General features: G+C 40.5%; 1 protein-coding gene across 1 annotated transcript in view; it reads right to left on the reverse strand.

Annotated features, from left to right (window-relative positions):
• grip2b (glutamate receptor interacting protein 2b) overlaps positions 1-22,649 on the reverse strand; it is a 411,537-nt gene that overhangs the window by 55,619 nt on the left and 333,269 nt on the right. Inside the window, exons 14-17 of the mRNA XM_079579372.1 lie at positions 19,625-19,705; positions 13,672-13,735; positions 9,844-9,989; positions 449-593 (exon numbers count right to left, since the gene is read on the reverse strand). Coding sequence (XP_079435498.1) covers positions 449-593; positions 9,844-9,989; positions 13,672-13,735; positions 19,625-19,705 — 436 coding nt within the window. The remainder of the gene's footprint in view (positions 1-448; positions 594-9,843; positions 9,990-13,671; positions 13,736-19,624; positions 19,706-22,649) is intronic.

Below are 22,649 nucleotides of genomic sequence, written 5' to 3' on the forward strand. Positions count from 1 at the left end.
TGGCAATTTTACTTTCTTATTTCAAGTGAGATTTACCCTAGAACTGGTCTGAAATGTCGTCAAACAAGCAAAGCAAACTCGGTCCGATCAGGAAAAGTGTCTAAATGAGTGAAAACCGCTCAAAACAAGAAACATTTCCTCAATTCAAGTCATTTAAGCCAATGCTTGATATTTACTTTTTGTAGTGAACCTACATCACTTTTCTGCAGGTAAGTTGACTGTATAATTTTTAGACATTTCTTACAATGTACAAAGTGTTAGACAGTGATTAAGATGTCATGACATTACAACCGAATACCTGGAAAATGGGAAAACAACATAGCATATTTAATATTCTTTCAAACAGAGAATAAGGTGATATTTTGCTATGTGCTTTTGTGGTTATTCAGAAAAAGCAGAGTCATTATTTTTAAATTTAACGCAAGAATGTACTGAATGTGTGCCGTACCTCTCGGCCAGGCCTCTCTTGGTGAGTCCCGAGATGGTGATGGGGTCGAACGGCTCCTCGGTCCCTGAGATGGTGATGCCCAGTGGACCTCCGTAACGCTTCAGCTCCACCGTGTAGATGATGCTGCCCGAGGTCTCCTGCTCATCTGGGACAGAGGCACAGAGGCAGGGCGTCGGGTTAGAGGACAGTCCCGCGGGGAGACGTATGGGACGAGGACAGTGATGTAAAAGAGCCACCGAGGTCTGGACACACTGGTCACACTCACTAATGAACCGAGGCACAGCTAGTGTTTCTACCTTCATGTGCTCTCGTAATGTTGGTAAATATCACTTGTCGAGTGGAAAATTGCACATGAACGCCACTACATCTGGTATGTTCCAAGTGGGAGATCATTTTGATGCCTGAGTCCCCGAGATGAGAAAACCTTTGGCCTTTCACCACCACTGATAGCCCTTTTCCACCGAGCTGGTGCCGGTGCTGGTTCTGGGCCAGTTCCAGTTTCAGAACCGGTTCTTTCGTTTCCCACTGAAAAAAACGCCGGCTCTTGGTTCCAAAATCTGGTGCCGGTCGGGAACCAGTTAAAGGATGGACCAAGAAACGAGCACCAGTGATGTCAGCGGCTGGGGGCGTGGCTCTCTCCTCCAACAAACCATCAATATTAGTTAGTTTGTGCTTAGAACTTCCTGGAGAAGCCAGAACAGTCTCTGTGGAGGAAACTGTTGCTTTGCTTTATGCTCTTTAGCTAAAACAAGAGTTAGAAAGAAGAAATCACAATGTTAACGGCTGCTGTGACTGAAACATAAACTTATTTTTCTGTATTTTATAACCAGAAGTGGCTGTAGTGAGATGTTACTATCCATGTTTGATGTTGACTTCCCAAAGCGTTGCTATGACAATAGGCACAGCTCTCATTTTGGTACAAAACCAAGTCAGTCTGGAACCAACCCGGCACCAGAACCAGCTCTGAACCAGCCCAGAACCAACACCTTGGTGGAAAAGCCCTAAGAGAGGGCTCTTCCACCAAGGTGCTGGTTCAGAGCTGGTGCTGGGCCCGGGTTGGATCCGTACGGACTTGGTTTTCCACCAAAGTGAGCTGACGTTGTGCCTATTGCCACAGCAACGCTTTGGGAAGTCAACTGCCACAAAAAACAGGGCTAATACAGACACTTCTGGTCATAAAATACACGAAAATACGTTTATGTTCCTGTCACAGCAGCCGTCAACATTTGTATTTCTTCTTTCTAACCGTTCCTTCTTGTTTTGGCTGTAGCTAAAGAGCATAAAGCAAAAAAAAAAACAATTAATTTCCTCCTGTTTTGGCTTCTCCAAGAAGTTAAGCACAAACTAACTAATATGGATTGTTTGTTGGAGGAGAGAGCCACGCCCCCAGCCGCTGACATCACTGCTGCTCGTTTCTTGGTCCAGCTTTTAACTGGTTCCCGACCGGCACCAGATTTTGGAACTAAGAGCCAGCGTTTTTTCAGTGGAAAACGAAAGAACCGGTTCTGAAACTGGAACTGACCGGGAACCAGCACCGGCACCAGCTTATGAGAGCAGCGGTGCCTCGTCTTTATGTCTTTTAGATCGTTATGAAGTCGACACTGTGCATTTAGCTGTTTTTCAATATTAATATCATCTCTTTATACACACTTAGGCTTAGCTGTAGTTCAGCGGTTTATAGACGACATTCTCACACGAATATATATAGTATTTATAGTATGTTGCAGGTGACATCACAGCGTTCTAAAGGCCTATACTATATAGAGGAAAAAATATTTTGTTTTTGAGGAAATGTTTTCTTTTTAGCTATGACTTGTGGAAGTGTAACGCTGTAAATAGGAGAAAACTGGCTCCTCCCCCCGCTGGGTCCGGTGACATCATCATACTCTAGAACCTGCAACTCAGCAATAGGTGTGTTTTTATTAAACGTTTTACTTTTCTACGACTCAAAAGCACATGGACATAATGCACTTGTAATTTCCACTTCACAAATGGAAAGGATCATCTTTCCCAGAGCCTGTGAGGTTTGCTAACAGACCAGCTTCAACAAAACAACCGAGTCGCCACTGGGATTTAATCAATTCATCAAGCTTTTTTTCTTAAGTAGCACTTTACAATAACACCAAGAAGACCAAAGGGCTTCACAGAGAGATAGAAACAAGACCGGTTCGCCCTGAAGGTGCTTATTTTCCCGATAATGACCAGCGTTCTGTACATTATCTATACATTATCCGCTTATTATTCGGCCATTTGCCAACTGAACACACAACATAAACTTCGTACACTTTTATGAAGCTGAAAGGTTTATTTAATGACTTTCGCGACAAATAGTTCCCAAAAGTTTGCGCGTTGCTCGGCAACGTTTGGCTAGGCTGGAAGCAGCAAAGCTAGCAGCCTAGCCTAGCTACTTAGCTGAAGGTGCAGGTGGAGGAATGGTGGTGAATCTCTGGGTAAGTTGAAAGTCATACTCACGCTAACTTCACCAGCGATTCCCCGACTTCTCTCTCAGTGACGGGACAGATAGTGTCGCTGCTACGTACGTGCAGAGTGATATGAAAGCACCAACTCAGTTGCCATTGGCAGCGTCATTATTTTTTTCAGACGTCCTTTATCAGAAAATAATGACCGGTAGAACGTTGGGAAATCTCATTCAAATCAACGGAGCTTCTACTTACGTTTGAAGAGCCGTGTAATAAAAGATTTAAAGCAGAACTAAGTAACTCATGCCCACTGCAGGTGCCGTAGCAGTTGCGTTTTTTTACTTATTCATTGTCTTGGAGAGTAAATCCTACACTGACAGAAAAGACAAAGGGACAGAGGGATATTGTTCATCCAATTACACAATGGAGATATTTTTTTCCGCAGTTAGCTTTGCCTGTTAGCCTGTTAGCTTCTTCTTCGTGATTCCACTAGTGTTTGTTTGTTTGTGTTTGTTTGTGTTTGGTGTGTTGGTGTGTGTGTTTGTTTGTTTGTATACTTTATTGTCCCCGTAGGGAAATTTGTGTGTATTGGTGACTCTGACCCGTAGGCAGTGAAGTTGCAATTGTGGTACTTTTCTGTGCACTGCCCCGACCAAATAAACCAATAAATGAAAGTTTGCTTTGTTAGCTTCTTCTTCGTGATGCTATGAGTGTGTGTTGTGAAGCACTTTGGTCAAAATGAGTTACTTTTATAAAGGAATGTGATTGGATTATTAAAACAAGATCTTGGTGAAAAGTGGATGCAACGCTGGATCTTTTGACATGAGAAAAGCTTATTGAAACAACGCAACAATTAGGATCCCGAAGAAGAAGCTAACAGGCTAACGGGGAAAGCTAACTGCGAGCTAGCGCCGCTTAAACAGTATTTACAGCCAAGTTTGCGTGAAAAAAATGTTTCTCCATTGTGTAATTGGATGTACGATATCCCTCTGTCCCTTCGCCTTTTCTGTCAGCGTAGTGTTTACTCTCACGGACAAGTAATACTAAGTAAGATCAGAAAGACATCGCTGATCCTTATTGGGAAAACAGTGAGAGGAAGGATGTGTCAGAGCCTGGGTCAACTAACTTTAATTTTGTGAATGAAAAGAAGGGACTGAAAACATTAGGGAGGCACCGATACCACTTTTTCTAAAACCGATACGAATACGAGTACTTTGATTTAAGTACTCGCCGATACCGAATACCGATACGAGTACAAGGCATTTTCTTCAACGTTCTTACTTTTTTCACAGCAGATTGGTTTGTAATTAGTAAATTTACTCATGTACATTTCCTTAAGTAAAGTCGGCGACACTTTTAAGAGCAGTTATATTAGAATTGTGCTGAAGCCATTTATTTGTTTATTTTATTTTCATTCAATATAATTTTTATTTTTTTATTTTTATGTCTCTGTCCATCACAGACAGAAAAGCCCATGTCCTAAAGCTCCCAATGCCTGAGCTTTATTCATTTATGTGTTTTTATGTAACAATAGTATTGAGATGTTTCTTAAATGGTCTCTTTTCGTCTTTACTTCAGCTCCTGTAGATTTTCTCGTGTGTTTGTAGTAACTTAGCGAGAAGCTACAGCGTTTTCATTGTTCTGCTGCAGCTCATTTTCCTCAATATAAACATGCTGTATGTCTTTAATCTGGATTTTCTGAGGCCTTTTTAGTCGCTGGGTTAGTTTTTCAGATGAATAAACCCCTGGGCTTAAAACTGCGTCAGAATGGCCAAAACTGTTAGCCGCGAGTTAGCAACGTTAGCCTGTATGTTGTAAACACTGCAGACGCTGCAGCGAGTTAGCATCGTTAGCCTGTATGTTGTAAACACTGCAGACGCTGCAGCGCTAACAACATTTAGCTCTGGTTAAATCCAGCTCAGACTCTGGTTTAGAGAGCGCAGTCTGTAATAAAGTCAGCTCTATGTGGATTATTGTGTTTACACTAAACTATTCTACAGTTTGTTGCTTCTTCTCTCCTCAGCTGAGAGGTTTCTGGTATCGGGACCTCATGAATGAGTACGAGTATGAGTACAAGCCTGTGGTATCGGCCCGATACCCGATACTGGTATCGGTGCATCCGAGAAATGCACGTGAAGCTCCACAGAAGAGTGTAATATGATCTAAACTGTTTGAACACAATAACACAAAGAGCCGACTGAGCAGATTCTGCAGTGAGTCGACATTTGGGGCTGAATAATTGTCCCGTGATCATATATTTGACTCCCACATGTTTCCACTGGCTCCTCCCTCCGCTCCTCACCTGCCCTCGCACGCGGCGCCCGTATCCCCCCCCCCCCCCCCCCCCTTAAAACTAGGTCAAAATCACATCTCGCCGGATGATGGAGGGAGACAGTTCCCATGGAAACGGGCAGCGCTGTGGCCGCGTGACTCCGGGAGCCAATCACGCGGCGGCGCTGGCAGCCTCCCTCTGTCCTGCTGCCGTTACATAATCCACACACGAGATCACGGGGAATTTCCACTTAAACAAAACAACGAGCCACGGGAAACGGCGAAGGATGGAGGGATGGAGGACGAGACTCACGGATACACGGCAGTCTGACCGTCCACCGCCATGAGGGGGCAGGGAGGGAACAGTTACAGAAGCATTCTCATTATTTTACATCAAGTTTAGGAAAAAGTGCTTGTATTGTTGCTATTTTTAACCCCTTAACCGAGCACAGTTTCTCCAGTTGAGCTTTACCCAAGGCCGTGGGAACCCCCTGGTGGATAGTTTGTGAACAGCAGGCAATGTTAAACCCCTTAACTCCCACCTGAACCGAGCACATTTTCTCCAGCTTTACCCCAATCCAAAAGCTTCTGGGAAAAAGGTGTGAAAATAGCGACAAAACTGAGACAAAAACAAGGATGGAAATGTGACAAAAGTGAGGAACGTTGACGAGAAAGTGACAAAAAATGGACAAAATATTGACGAAAAATTTAGAAAAATTTGACGAAAAATTGAGGAAAAATGGACGAAAAAGTGACAAAAAATGTATAAAAAAATGACCAAAAATGGACAAAAAAATTAGAAAAATTTGACGAAAAATGGAGACAAAATGGCCGAAAAATGACAAAAAAGTTATTAAAAAATGACCAAAAATGGACAAAAAAGTGACAAAAAAATAATAAAAAATGGACAAAAATTTGACGAAAAAATGGACGAAAAAGTGACAAAAAATTATTAAAAAATGACAAAAAATGGACAAAAAAGTGATACGAATTTGACAAAAAAATGCGAATAATTTGACGAAAAAGTGGCAAAAAAGTGAGAAAAAATTGACAACAAATTGAGATAAAATGGCCGAAAAATGACCAAAAATTTATTAAAAAAATGACCAAAAATGGACAAAAATTTGACGAAAAAATGGACGAAAAAGTGACAAAAAATTACAAATTTGACAAAAAAGTGATAAGAATTTGACAAAAAAAATGCGAATAATTTGACGAAAAAGTGACAAAAAAGTCACGAAAATTTGACAAAAATGAGCTGACTGCCCGACAAAAAAAGTGAAAAAATCTGACGTGAGGAAAAAGATCCATTTAGTTTTGTAGGTCTTTCCAATGTTACACTGGCCTACAGGATTTGGGTAAAGCTGAACTGGAGAAAATGCTCTCGGTTCAGGCGGGAGTTAAGAGGTTAATAAATAGGATTTATGCACAGAAAAAGTATTTTGGGGGTAAATTCTGTCCCTCAGCCCCCCCTAACTAAAATATCTTCCATGGCTCTGGCTTTACCCAAATCTAACACCACATTTGAAAGACCTACCTATCTAAGGATCGAGGGATGGAGGACGAGACTCACGGATACACGTCAGACTGACCGTCCACCGCCATTTTTACATCAAGTTTGAGATTTGTTTAGGAAAAAGTGCTTGTATTGTTACTATTTTTAACCCCTTAACCGAGCACATTTTCTCCAGTTGAGCTTTACCCAAGGCCGTGGGAACCCCCTGGTGGATAGTTTGTGAACTGCAGGCAATATTAACCCCTTAACTCCCACCTGAACCGAGCACATTTTCTCCAAAAGCTTCTGGAAAAAAGGTGTGAAAATAGCGACAAAGCTGAGACGAAAACACGGATGAAAATGTGGAAAAAGTGAGAAAACATTGATGAGAAAGTGACAAAAAATTTATAAAAAATGGACAAAAAATTGACAAAAATTTGATGAAAAAGTGAGAAAAATTTTATGAAAAATTTTGAAAAAAAGGACGAAAAAGCGATAAGAATTTGACAAAAAAATGCGATAATTTTTATGAGAAAGTGACAAAAATTTTACAAAAAATGACAAAAATGGACAAAAATTTGACAAAAATTTGACAAAAAATTGACAAAAAAATTACAAAAAATTGACAAAAAATTGACAAAAAATTGACAAAAAATTGACAAAAATTTGAAAAAAAATTACGAAAATTTGACTAAGAATTTACAAAAAATTGACAAAAAAATTACAAAAAAATTACAAAAAAATTACAAAAAAATTACAAAAAAATTACAAAAAAATTACAAAAAAATTACAAAAAAATTACAAAAAATTGACGAAAAAGTGATAAGAATTTGACATGAAATGTGAATAATTTGACGAAAAAGTGACAAAAAAGAGTCGACTGCCCGACAAAAAAAGTGATGAAAAAAAATCTGCCGTGAGGAAAAAGATCAGTTTAGTTTTGTAGGTCTTTCAAATGAGGCGTCACACTGGCCTACAGGATTTGGGTAAAGCTGAACTGGAGAAAATGCTCTCGGCTCAGGCGGGAGTTAAGAGGTTAATAAATAGGATTTATGCACAGAAAAAGTATTTTGGGGGTAAATTTTGTCCCTCAGCGCCCCCTAACTAAAACATCTTCCATGGCTCTGGCTTTACCCAAATCTAACACCACATTTGAAAGACCTACAAAACTCATCTAAACAGATCTTTTTCGCGTTGACGTCACTTTTCTCACCTTCTTTTTATATCTAATTTTTACCACTTTTTATTGAGTTTTTCTCACTCTTTTGCTGCACTTTCGTCACTATTAAGTTGCTCTTTTGCGGCTTTATTTTGTCACTTTTAGACTTTTTTTGTTGCGTTTTCACACTCCTCGTTTTTCTTCTTCTTTTCATCTCCATTTTGATGCTTTTTTTCAACAAGCCTTTAGATTTAGGTAAAGCCAGACTGCAGAGAATGTGCTCGGTTCAGGCGGGGGTTAAGAGGTTCATCACCACAGTTCATTTTATCGACTAAAATAAGTAATAAGTTACTGTGACTAAAACTGTGACTAAAATGTCCAGATATTTTTGTCGACTGAAATAAGCCTGAATAAAACACAACAGCCCCAAAGTTCACTAAGTACAAAAACTGCCACTTGTAAGTATATACTGTACATGTAGTGTTGTTCTGAGTATATACTGTACATGTAGTGTTGTTCTGAGTATATACTGTACATGTAGTGTTGTTCTGAGTATATACTGTACATGTAGTGTTGTTCTGAGTATTTACTGTACATGTAGTGTTGCTCTGAGTATATACTGTACATGTAGTGTTGTTCTGAGTATATACTGTACATGTATTGTTGTTCTGAGTATATACTGTACATGTAGTGTTGCTCTGAGTATATACTGTACATGTAGTGTTGCTCTGAGTATATACTGTACATGTAGTGTTGCTCTGAGTATATACTGTACATGTAGTGTTGTTCTGAGTATATACTGTACATGTATTGTTGTTCTGAGTATATACTGTACATGTAGTGTTGCTCTGAGTATATACTGTACATGTAGTGTTGTTCTGAGTATATACTGTACATGTAGTGTTGTTCTGAGTATATACTGTACATGTAGTGTTGTTCTGAGTATATACTGTACATGTAGTGTTGTTCTGAGTATATACTGTACATGTAGTGTTGTTCTGAGTATATACTGTACATGTAGTGTTGCTCTGAGTATATACTGTATATGTAGTGTTGCTCTGAGTATATACTGTACATGTAGTGTTGCTCTGACACACTATTGAAAGCATTTGAACTGGAGTCCTGGACAACAGCGACACCAAGTGGCTGTAAAGAGGCACAGCAGCTTGTTCTATCATGTATCAACAACAATTCAAAGCCACTCTCTGCACTGCACAAAGTGGATTCTAAGCAAGTAAAAAATGTCTTACTTTAAATAATAAGTTAAAAAAATAAGAAAAAAAATCTTGTTTTAGGAAATAAAATCTACCCATTTCTTGTTCAGATAAATTTGCTAAAAACATGATAACTTTTTGAATCTTCTTCAGTTTTAGACAAAGAATATTTTTTCTTATTTTAGGAAAAACTAAGATCAACAACTCTTAATGTAAGAACTGCTTCTCACAGAGAGATAAAACATTCCATTCTTTAAAGTGGGCGGCTCGGTGGCTCAGCGGTTAGAGCCTCAGCTTCACAGCTCGAAGGTCCCGGGTTCGATTCCCACCAGGACGGGGCCTTTCTGTGTGGAGCATGTTCTCCCCGTGTCTGCCACTAAAAACATGTACAATAGGTGAATCCTCCAGCAGGTGATTCTGACCATCAGCCTGGCTCCACATCATGGAGGCGGGTCTCCGGGCAATACTTTCCTTAAATATTAATGAGAAAAATATTCATATTCTAGAAAAAAGAATTCTTAGCAAGATAAAAATGCTGACCCCATTGGCAGAATTGTTTCTGATTTTTTTCCTTCTTTTTAGTAGGGCACTTTTTGCAGTGTGTGTGTTTAAGTTATATCACTATAAAGCTGTAAACATAGATTATACTGATTTAAAGGTGCACTATGCAACTTTTGAAGTGAAAAAAATAATAATAATAACAATAATAATAATAAATAAATCCTGATATTGCTGGGATGCCGGATCTAGAATGTGATGATGTCGCAGGACAAAGAGCTCCAGTGCAAGAGAAAGACAAACCTATATTTCTGGTGTCTGCGTCCGTTCATTCTTACCCGAGTTGTCTTCGTCTTTGCGTATCTTGAGCTTGACCAGCTCCTCGCACTGCTGCAGGATCTGCTCGGCGTCCTCTTTGGAGCAGTTCTCCAGGCGGATGTTGTCGATGGCCAGGAGTTTGTCCCCGGGCTCCAGCGTTCCTGTCCTGGACACGGGGACGAAGGGGAAACATCACGACGCGGTTTCACACAACGATACACACTGTAGGGATGGGAATCTGAGGCCACTGTCCGACCCCATTCGCATCTCGATACATCGGCCACGATCCGGTGTATCGAGTATCATTTAAGACACATTTGGTGATACCAGAGCTGCGATTCACGATGCATCTGGATCCACACATCTGTAACCACCACCAGCCCGACACCACTCCACATCTGTAACCACCACCAGCCCGACACCACTCCACATCTGTAACCACCACCAGCCTGATACGACTCCATTTAGGCCGATTATCACGATGCATCTCCATGTTTCGTGATCCGCGCTTTGCTTGATGCAATGATTCAACAGAACCAGCTCAAATAAATTCAGATTTGACAAGTATTCACAATTATTGAGGCCATGAATTGATATTAGACAAATTAAAGTTAACCACATATTTGTTTTATGTAGACTTCACATTTAAACTTTATGGGTTTATCCACCTTAAGATTGTTTGTTCTTTAGTTTTTTCAACAATTTTGGGGGGACAATTATTATTAATCTCTGATCAGTATTGTTAAGTTAAAAAGGCGATTGTGTGAATTATTTCCACATTAAAGCAGCACTAAGTAACTTATTTGCCTTAACCCTCGTGGGGCCTTCGCGGGTCTTTTTGACCCGCTGTCATGTTCCGGGCATTTGGATGCAAGGTGACACAAGGGGGCGCCTTCCAACAAATGTGAGTTGACTTTCTTCAGAGTGAGACTTTAGGTCAGACACCATGAGTGACAGTAACATGACACTAAATACAGTGAGCTCTTTGTTTCCAGTAAAAAGGCTGAGGCCTCATTGCTCTTCAGTCTCAGACTGAGAAGTGAAGAAAGAAGTCATGGAGCTTCTGCTTTAGACAGAACTTCAGACTTCTGCTGCATGTAAGAGTCGTATCAAATATTGTAATCTGTAAAGCACTTTGTGATACCTTTTGGTCTGAAAAGCGCTTTATAAATAAAGTTTTATTGATTGTTTGATCATATCCTGAAACTCAAATCTGTAGTAAAAACATAATATATGGAAAATAATTACAAAAATGCTGTATCTAACAAAAAAGTTTTTTTTTTTTTTTAATTTACTCTCATTCTAAAAACGAAAACCCAAACAAACCCTAACCATCTGTATCTGCTGTAGGTCATGTTTGACCCAGTTCCTCTGAGTCATGGTGTAGCAGGACTGATGTGGACAGATGTTACAGAAGAAGCTCATGAGGTTCATTTCTTCAACAGTTTCTATAGTAACTATTTTCTCCAAAGTAAAAGTAGATCTACCACAGTCCTGTCCACATCTGTCATGGTCCACCAGGACCCACCACGACTCAGAGGAACTGGGACAAACATGACTTTACAGCAGATACAAATGAGAAGGGTTTGTTTGTTTGTTTGTTTGTTTTTTAATTTAGAATGAGAGTAAATAAAACTTTTTGATTAGATACATGATTTTCAAATATTTTTCTTTTTGTAATTGTAATAATTATTTCCATATATTATGTTTTTACAACAGATTTGAGTTTCAGGATATGATCAATCAATCTTTATTTATAAAGCACTTTGCATACCGAAAGGTATCACAAAGTGCTTTACAGATTACAACATTTGATATGATGTAATATGACCCCTACATACAGCAGATGTCTGAAGTTCTGTCTAAAGCAGAAGCTCCTTGACTTCCTTCTTCACTTCTCAGTCTGTGACTGAAGAGCAATGAGGCCTCAGCCTTTATACTGCAAACAAAGAGCTCACTGTATTTAGCCTCATGTTACTGTCACTCATGGTGTCTGACCTAAAGTCTCACTCTGAAGAAAGTCAACTCACATTTACACTGAGAAGGTTGGAAGAGCGCCCCCTTGTGTCACCTTGCATCCAAATGCCCGGAACATGCCAGCGGGTCAAAAAGACCCGCGAAGGCCCCACGAGGGTTAATAAACCCTCCCCGTAGTCCCTGTGGGGGTGATACAAGTGTTTATGGGAGGATTGGAGGGTCTTTCATCGCCCCCTGGTGTCTCTGGACATAAAACCATGTTTGCAACTTGGCTGCCACCGGTGCGGAGAAAGCAATACACACTAATGGAATCACGAAGAAGAAGCTAACAGGCTAACGGGCAAAGCTAACTGCGGGCTAACGTCACTTTAAACAGTATTTACAGCCAAGTTTGAGTGAAAAAAAATGATTTCCGTTGTATAATTGGATGCACAGTAACCCTCTCTCCCTTCGCCTTTCCTGTCAGCGTAGTATTTACTCTCCAAGACAATTAATAAGTTAAAAAACTTGCTACGACACCTGCAGTTGCGCTCATGGCCTCTAGGGGGAAGAGTTACTTAGTACTGCCTTAATATCGCACACAGAAAAGCTCACATGGTTATGCTAATGAGTGGGCGGGGCTCCCTCTGCCTCAGCGCAGTCTCACGTGTTCTTCCACCAGGCTCTAATGCAGTAGTGGATTTATCTTCCTGGACTCTTTACGCTTCTAAGTGACTTAATGACTTAATGACAAACGAAGAGGCTGATCGTGGCGATGTTTGGAATGTTTATCAGCGTTTGTTCCTGCAGCTTTTCATGGCGTTCTGCACATGGGGCGTCCTTCATTCAACTCAGCGCAGAGGCCAAACCAACGGCCGCTGGCTGCCCTGCTTTTTGACCACAAACGTGGGGGCCGCCATTGCTCCGCTGTTGCTGCAGTCCCTCCATATCGCCGCTAGGCCCCCATTGAAAAGCATTGGACTTTAGACACGTTAAAAACTACTTTAACGCCTGGTTTCAATTGTTTCAACGCTAGACGAGGCTGATCTTCCTCCTGAGATAACGCTGGGTTAATCACAATATATGAAACCAGGCTGGTTTTTGTAATATGAATTTTTGAAATCTGGTCCTTAACGAGGGTCGGACTGTTAGCATTGGAGCAGCGCGAGCTACACGTCACGCAAGGGCCGAGGCTACAGTGAAGATCCCGCCCTTATGCCCTTTTTAGGAACATGCTTCGTCAGAGCTGGGGAGGAGGAGTCTGTAAATCCGCCATGAATTGCCCCACGGCCGTGGTCATTCTGGTAAACGGGGAGGAGTGAGCATAAGACGTCCATTTTTTCTACAGTCTATGGGCCAAACCCGACTCCACACCGCGGATGTGTTTCTGAACTTCTGCCGCTCTCAGCCTGGAGTTTACCGGCAAGACACGCCTCCTCGTAGAAGGAGCATCATGTGCAGGCACGCGGTGGCAAGAGGGGCTATCGTAGATTAAACCGATATGAGCGCGTGAAATCCGATGCATCTTATGTTTATGCTCTGAACTGCATCGATCTGTGGCTTCTCTGTGCACTCACATCTCTCGTGCGCATATCGGTGCATCGATACAAATCGGTTTTTCGTCCCATCCCTACACTGTAAACAACGGGATACAAATCAATGCTAGAAGTTTACAAACACATCTGCCAAATTTGCCAACATGAACCAACATGAAGACGTCGAACTGACAATGGTTGTTTCAGTTCGACGCCGGCCCAGAACATGTAGGACATAAATAATCCACGTGTGAAGGAGAGACTCTGACAACAAAACTGTCTACAAGTGATGTTTTTGTCAAACCACGGAGGCCACTTTCTGGTTTCCAGTGAAATATGCGGTGTGTGCGCAGATACCTGTGAGCCATGCTGCCTTTCCTGATGTCCGAGATGATGAGGGGCTCTCCTTGTTTCTTGCTGGCTGTGAAAGAGCAGAATTAAATGAGTTCTCCACTTTTAAAACACCATGTCTGAACTGCGGGTGGACTGAGAAAACTATGGAAGAATAAAGTAAGATCACTCTTTATTATAATTGTAATATGGCTCGGGCCAGCACTCATAAAACCAAACTTGAGCCAGTTCTTCATCTCCAGAAACGAGCCTTAAGAATAATCTTTTGTGTCGATCGTAGACGCTCCTCAAGGCCCCTGTTTGCTAAAGCCGGTGTTCTTAGCGTTTACCAGGTTAACCACTTCCAAGTTGGTCAATTTGGTTCCGTTAAAGGGGCTACGGCCACAGCACCTCAATAAAATGTTTTCCTTTAACAATGAATTTCATAGATTTCCCACTCGCAGCAGCACCTTTAGCTCCAGGCACACTCAGTTCAGAGTTCTAAACAGAGGACCCAAAACATGGAAGATCCTGCCAACTCCTCTCACGGAGCTTTCCCCCAATCGGCTCGTTGCACAATGTGGCTACGCTAGTTCCTCTGAGCTGAAGCTGTGGGCGCGAGTACTTCCTGTTTGTATTAATTTCCATTAAGATGAGCTCAGACCGGTGAGTTTCTGGTAGAAATATTTCCATAGAGGAGACGTGTATGTTTTTAAGGATCAGAGTTTGTCTTGAAGCTAAAGGCTAATTTAACCTCTTAACTCCCGCCTGAACCGTCATCAGATTTTTTTTTTCCATCATTTTTGTCACTTTTTTGGTCACTTTTATTAATTTATTTTTTTCATTTTTTTGTAAATTTTTATCACATTTTTGTAAAAAAATTTGTCACATTTTTGTCATTTTTTGTCAATTTCTTGTGACATTTTTGTGACATTTTTGCCACTTTTTCATCCATTTTTCGTCCCTTTTTTGTCCATTTTTTTTAATCACATTTTTGTCACATTTTTGCCATTTTTTGGTCAAATTTTTATCACATTTTTATCACATTTTTGTCATTTTTTGTCATTTTTTCATCAATTTTTTGTCACTTTTTTGTCACTTTTTGGTCACCTTTTTTTATTTTTTTGTCAATTTTTTATCACATTTTTGTAATTTTTTTTGTCACATTTTTGCCATTTTTTGGTCAAATTTTTATCACATTTTTATCATTTTTCATCAATTTTTTGTCACATTTTTGCAATTTTTTTATCACATTTTTATCACATTTTTTGTAATTTTTTGGTCATTTTTTTGTCACATTTTTGTCATTTTTCGTCAATTTTTTGTCCATTTCTTTGTGACATTTTTGCCACTTTTCCATCATTGTTTTCGTCGAGAAAATGTGCTCGGTTCAGGCGGGAGTTAAGCGGTTAATGCATTACACAACTTGAAACAGTGCCTTTATATATATTCTTTTATAGCATGTTAGCCTTTAGCTTCAAGACAAACTCTCGATCCTTCATGATCACAGGCGTCTCTGATCTGAACTTCATGATTTGAACACAGTAAATGATCGTCTACCGGGAACTCACCGCCCACAACATAATCTTTAGAAAATATGATTATTATTCCAGGAAAAGAAAACAGACAGGAAGTCCAGGCGCTCACACCTTCAGGTCAGAGGAGCTAGCATAGCCACACCGCGCAACAAGCCAATTCAGTTTAGAAAATCTCTTAAGTCTTTGCTTCTGAGTGATTGCTATTTTCCTCTTGGGATCCATTTCTAAACCCAGTATTGCTGTACGTTGGATTGTGTTTTCTGACAATGTTCTTTAATTGACTTTATTTTTTTGCCAATTGCCTCACATTTGCTTTGATTGTACTTCTATTCTACTCATCTGCAGACAAACTAAAATCCAGGTTCTTGTTCATGTTGTGACCGTGTCTGACCTCCAGAGGGAGCTGTTGCACCGTGTATCCGCCGGCGCGCTCTCTCGCGATGTATAATGCATGTGGAGTGGCCCTGCTCTGATTGAGGTCAGGGCTTTGAGGACTATATCAAATTCACGTGTGAATATTTCATGCTTTTTGAAAGATGTTTAAAATGGTAATGTGTATCCAATCTCCCGACTACGCTCTGGTGAAATGATCCCAGAACAAACCTCGATATAAGACTTCAGCGTTATGATGGTGGGAGCCGTTTTAAAGGGATGTTTCAGGATTTTTGCAGTTCTTATATTTGAAGAGTCGAGTGGCGCTAGGCTAGTGCGAGGCTAGTGCATGTCTATGGTATCAGCTAGCCTGCATTAAAAACAGTGTGACCCACAGAGCACCTGAGGCAAATCACTAATAACACCAGACTAACCACATACATGTCTGTGTCCATAGAGTCATTATAACCATTTTGCATTTGAAATAACTTATATTTGAGCAGCATCAGCTTCGTGGTTCTAAGCGGCGGAGTGATCTGCTAGAAAACAGTCCCTGAAAATGCGATCAGGAAATCTTCATAACGATCAGCAGCTGTGGCTTGAAATGCCTTTCCCGAGCCCAGGCATTCGGATCAGAGGATTACATGTTTTAAAGGATGCAAGGTCCGTTATATTCCAAAAAATGTTCTATAGACACAGACGGCATCTCTGGAATCGCCCATATATGGTCATGTTTGAAAACAGTTAAGGGGGAAAACAGTTTTGAAAAAATCTAAACTTTCTCTAATTATTCAAAAACTACTTTAACAAACGCTGAATTATGAAATAGTTTCTACTAAATAAAGATGCAAAGACATGGGGAGGAGCAAAGTGGTTCAACAGCCCATACATACATGAATAACGGAGAATGCTAAGTTGATGCTACATGTTAGCATCGGGCTAATGCTAACGGTTAGCTAGCGCTTGCTACAACTGCCGTTTTTTCACTTCTACTGAACAATCTGCTGTGAGAAAATATCCATATGGGCCCGATTTACACTTGACTTTATTTATGTGATAAATAAGTTCATATTCCACCAGAAAATGGCTAAAAAGAGGGAAAATTGTGTTTCTCTAAAGATTCTATTTTCCCCCTCGGCGAAGCCACGCCCCCTTCTATGACGAGATGCCGTCTGTATCTATGCCCCCACCCCCCTCGGCCCCAAGATTCTGCACAAGCCAAACGTTATTAAAGTGACAAAACACATCACATGTCACTGTGTTAAAGAGCCGCCTCAGTAAACGGCTTAAAGCAGTGTTTTTCAACCACTGTGCCGTGAGATATTGTCTGCTGTGCCTCGGGAAATTATCCAATCTCACCTTGATGTTTTTTTAAAACAAATGCATTATTATCCACAAATAATGCACCGTTTTCGAGTGTCTGTGCCGTCTAGTGATCGGCAGAGTAACCATATTATACTCTTCCATATCAGGGAGTTAATTTCTTTGAGACAAGAGCATTAGTGATAGGGCTGAAACGACTAATCGATTAATCGACGACTAATCGATTATTGAAATAGTCGACAACTATTTTAGTAATCGAGTAATCGTTTTCTGGTTCACACAGACTCAAATAGAGAAAAAATGACATGAAAGTGTAGTTTTTTTGGTGAAAACCTACTTTGTTTATCATAGTAAGTGTCTGTAGTGTTTTGTACATTGTAAATTTCATAAATATCCGTCTGTGTCTCGTCCAATCAGAAGCAGAATTAGTGCCAAGAGCCTCCAACAAACATTTACTTTAAGTTTCCTCAACATGTCCTCAAGCGACGCCACTTTAGCTTTATGTGATTTTTTTTTTTTTTTTATTTATCCAATTTTCCTCCACCATTCACAGCCAAGCGATTAATCGATTAATCGTAAAAATATTCGATAGATTAATCGATGACAAAATAATTGTTAGTTGCAGCCCTAATCAGTGATGTATTGAGGCTTGTGGCGAGTGAGACTATACGGTGGTCCTCAAGACACTTTCTGCTGGTGCCTCGTGATTATTTCAATGAAAACAATGTGCCTTGGCCCAACAAAGGTTGAAAAACACTGGCTTAAAAATGAAGGCAGTTTTTGCTTCTGCTTTCATTTAGTAGAAACTTAAGCCATGGATCATTTGCTGCTGTAGCTTCATGAAACAGCTGTTGAGATCAAATAATGCTAAATGGAAATGTGATGCTAATTTGGAGTTTTCTTTTTTTTTCTCCTTAAATGTCTTTATTTCACTCCCGTCCTCTCCTCCTGCACTGGCTCCCGCTCCGTTTTCGGATTGATTTTAAATTTTTAATGTTTGTTTTTAAAGCCCTCCACGGTCTCGCTCCGTTATATCTGACTGAGTTGTGACCGTACAGAGTCTCCGGTCTCTGAGCAGATGGTTCTGGACGTGCCCAGGTCCCGGTACAAACAGTGGGCGATGGTTCCTTTGTGGAACAGCCGCCCCTCAGTCTGCATGTTCTCACTGAGCTGCCCCTCTTTAAGTCTAGACTGAAGACACATCTTTTCAAACTAGCTTTTAAGACTTAGATCGCACTTATTTGATTGATTGTTTTTTTAATATTGTTTTATCTTTCTGTGAAGCACTTTGGTCTTCCTTGTGTTGTTGTAGGTGCTTTACAAATAAACTTTGATTGATTGATTGATTTGGACATTATGTTGTTGCATATGCAATACAGTAATTGGCGCGTTTGTTTGCCTGCAGTCTTCCAATAACCTAAAAGAAGAAGAACTGCTGTTGGTGATGTCACTTCCCCTTCCTTGGGTAAGGACGGTCAAATTGGGCTCCGGAGCTCTAGTTCACTAACTGCACAGAGATCTAACAGTTGACCCCATGAAAGGTTAAGGATCAGTAGTTGGAGGAAAAATAAAGCGATTCTATGCGACATATTACTCGAACATATTAGATACAGACGCATCTCGTCAAAGAAGGGGGCGTGACTTATTTATCATATAAATAAAGTCAAGTGTAAATCGGGTCCATATGGATGTTTCCTCACAGCAGATTGTTCAGTCGAAGTGAAAAAACGGCAGTTGTAGCTTATTCATGTATTTATGGGCTGTTGAACCACTTTGCTCCTCCCCATGTCTTTGTATCTTTATTTAGTAGAAACTATATTCATAATTCAGCGTTTGTTAAAGTCGTTTTTGAATAATTAGCGAAAGTTTTCAGTTTTTCCAAATTGTTTTCCCCCTTAACTGTTTTCAAACATGACCATATATGGGCGATTCCAGAGATGCCGTCTGTATCTATAGACCCTTTAATTGTTTGTAAACATTCCGGGCTTAGCTGGAGGCAGGAAGTTAAGATTCCTATCTATTTCCATTGGAGCTGTTGTCATAGTAACGATAAACAAATGTCTAACTGTTTTTGGAAATATCAGATAAACCTTATTTTATCGTCTCAAATGTCGTTCCTCTTGTTCTCGCACCTTCAGCCACAACAGGACCACATTATTTAGTTGTAGTTTTACACTTATAATCGCTAGTTTTAGTTTGATCTTATTTCTCTTGATCACTTCCTGCCTCCAGATGATGTCACCGATGATGTCAGCAGTTAAAGGGTCTATTGGATTTGGAATCACAGCAGTGTCCACATGAATGAACAGCCTTAACGTGCATGAATTTGGAACAACAAAACCACCTCTACATCATAAAGACACCAGTGAAACGGAGACACCGTCTGAAAAGAGGAAATCTTCATGACGATGCCTTTCCCGAGCCCAGGCATTCGGATCAGAGGATTACAGGTACTGCACTACACGCTGGACTGACAGGTACTACACAGTCAAACCCACATGTATTTAAATAATAGTCTCCATTCCACTGTCACCAAAGTACAAGCAAAGAATCAGGAAACTTGTACTGAATCCCGCTGCCTAGAGTGAACACATTATTCAAACATTTTCTACCAAGACATCGAGTCAAGGTCAAGACAAACAAAGCGACTCTTACAGCCTCTTGCGTGAGTTGAGTTGTATGAAAAATTGAACACACACAACAACATAGAGAATATAGATCTGCCTCATATCTTTGTCGTCTCTTACCGCTGATGGTGAGGCCCAGCTCCACGCCTCTCTTCTTGGGCAGTTTGACGTGGAAAGTCCCACTGCTCGGAACCACCGACTCTGGAACGAACCACAAACACATCGTACGACTTAGTAATCCGTTCATTTCACGTCTGCTGCTGTGGCTGTCTTGCTTTTGTTTGGATTTCTTGACTTCCAGGAGAGAGGGGTGGGTTTATACACGCCTTTCAGTCATGTGACTTCTGTTGATATGGCGGCCATTTTGAATACCGAAGTCGAATCATGCAGTACTTGTAATCGTTGCTCAAGAAGAAAACAGTAAAAACACGGCTCCAGAGACGCACGTTTATGTGAAGAAACCAGAGAGTCAGTGTTTAAGATGTCAGCATGCTACCGGTTAGCATTTAGCTTAAACTACTCAGCTCTGACCTGTTCAAGAGAAAGCCCTGAACCACAAACATCTGGCCTTGGATACAACATGTGACAGATGTGAGCGTTCAGATGTGGCCGCGCATGTGTTTATCGTGTTGAAGCCGTTGACAATGGTTGACAGTTGCTAACCGGTAGCATGCTAACCAGTGTTAATTTCGTCGACTAAAATATTTAGTCTTAATTTTAGTCAAAGTGATACTTTTGACGACTAAAATTGGACTAAAACTAAATCAAACGTTTTTCATGAGACTAAAACTGTGACTAAAATGTCCAGATACTGCAGCTCCATTAATAACAACAGCTCACACTTGTATTGCACTTTACAAGCCTGTGTCACAAGTTCCTCAAAGTGCTACATAGTCATTATTCATTCACTCAGTGGTGGTAAACTGTTATTGAAGCCACAGCCGCCTTGGGGCAGACTGTCCATTTACCATGTGGCTATATAATGTGTTGTTCATATCCTGAGCTCTTATTATGTCAGTGCTCTCTGCTGGACACGTGTGGAAGTCTTTCCTTTTTTTAAATGTAATGCCCCCTAGTGGCTGGGATGAGCATTCTGGTAATTCTTAAAAAAAAAGACTACGAGTCCAGAATAAAGTTAAAGGAACAGGCCAGCGTTTTTCCACACTGAGATATGTTCTTACCTGAGCTGTGACGAGTTCTTTAGGACCTGTCTGATCTTCAGTCACGTAAACACAGCGCAGACGGCGTTAGCATTTAGCCTCTCCCTCTCTCCTCTATAGCTCCAAAACAGGTCAAGATAGAAGCTACCAAGCTCTTCCACGTTTTCCCTATTTAAATATGGTTACGTGAAGTGTTCCACTACAAAGTATAATTACACACAATTAAACAATGTGGATTTTCTAAGCGGATAAAAGGGGGAACTATATTGTAAGGCGTAATAATACCAGGAGTAGTTCGAAATCCGCACATTAATATCTTCACTTTACTGTTTGTTTGTTTGTGTAGTTTATTTGAGCAATTAACATTTTCTCTTTCTCCATAGTTTCACAATCATACAGCTAATGGAAGCTCAAAGGGAGTCGACTGAAGCAAAGGCTTATACGTGCCGACCCCTTGTTCATATACATTACATTTGCAATTCATGATGCTACAGTTATACATTTCTTTTACATTTACATTAAATAAACAAAGTACAATCCTTTCTGAGTATTCTATACTAGTTTCAGAACACAAATATAAACCTATATGTATTTGTGAGTTACTGTGGATGCCAAACTACTACTACTAGTTTTGTGTAATTATACTTTGTAGTGGAACACTTCACGTAACCATATTTAAATAGGGAAAACGTGGAAGAGCTTGGTAGCTTCTATCTTGACCTGTTTTGGAGCTATAGAGGAGAGAGGGAGAGGCTAAATGCTAACGCCGTCTGCGCTGTGTTTACGTGACTGAAGATCAGACAGGTCCTAAAGAACTCGTCACAGCTCAGGTAAGAACATATCTCAGTATGGAAAAACGGTGGCCTGTTCCTTTAAGAAAGTGAATTGAATTTCCTATTAAACCCCCTAAGACAAAATACTTTTTACTTTAACAAAATGCTTGTTCTCACTGAGTCTGTGAACCAGAAACGATTAATCTGTCACTAAAAGAATTGACAACTGTTTCAATAATCAGTCGTTTCATCCCCACTCCCTGCACCGCTTATCCAAGGTTGAGCAGTGATTGAAGAACTGCCTCCTCTCCCCTCCTTCGTTCATATCTCCTCACAAACACACAGAGACAGACGGGATTGCTCATGTTTCTGCAGCCCTGAAAGTCCTCCTTTCCCTCCTCGTTCTCCAGTGTTTTGATGAGATTGAACATGGCGTCTCGGGCCCGTCCCACAGAGCTGGGAGCCAGAGGTAAAGATTGCATCAACAGAAAGCCCGAGCGTGTGTCACGACATTTCATCATTAAAACATGAACAGTTTTGCTCGTGGCTATTGCAGTAAAGGTAACGACGTGCGAGGAAGAGCGTACGTTAGGATGTCGTACACGAGGGTTAAAAATACAACACGCTGCTTGAGTCCCACGTGCAGGAGCTTCTCAGACTTTCTCAGTCTCATAAAATACTTCATCTTCAAACTAGATCAAGATCAAAACAGAGAAAAAGCAAAGATAGAACTAAAGAAAACACCAAACTTTAATGCATTAATAAGAGAAAAATAGATGATGTTGGATGTAAACAATGTTCACTTATGTATTTGCTCCTTTTCATTCGTGCTGCATCGATTTAAAGGAATAGGCCACTGTTTTTACATACCGAGATATGTTCTTACCTCACTTTAGCCGAGTTAATATATCCCCGTCTGGTCTTTGTCCGTGCGCTCACACATACGCAGCCTCTCCCACATGTCACATAGCTCCAAAAAAGCTCACGATAGAAGCTACCAAGCTCTTCCACGTGTTCCCTATTTAAATAAAGTTACGTGAAGTGTTTTCATGTGAAGTATATTTACACAGAAATGTAACGTGTCGATTTTATAAGCAGATAAAAAGGGGGACTATATTGTGAGGCGTAATGATACAGGAGCACAGCGTCCGCGCAGTAACTCCTAAAGACTTCCCCGCTCACTTCCGTCAATAACCTTTAGGAGTTACTGCG

This window comes from Gobius niger, assembly GCF_951799975.1.
Source record: "Gobius niger genome assembly, chromosome: 20".
In the NCBI taxonomy this organism is placed as follows: Eukaryota; Metazoa; Chordata; class Actinopteri; order Gobiiformes; family Gobiidae; genus Gobius; species Gobius niger.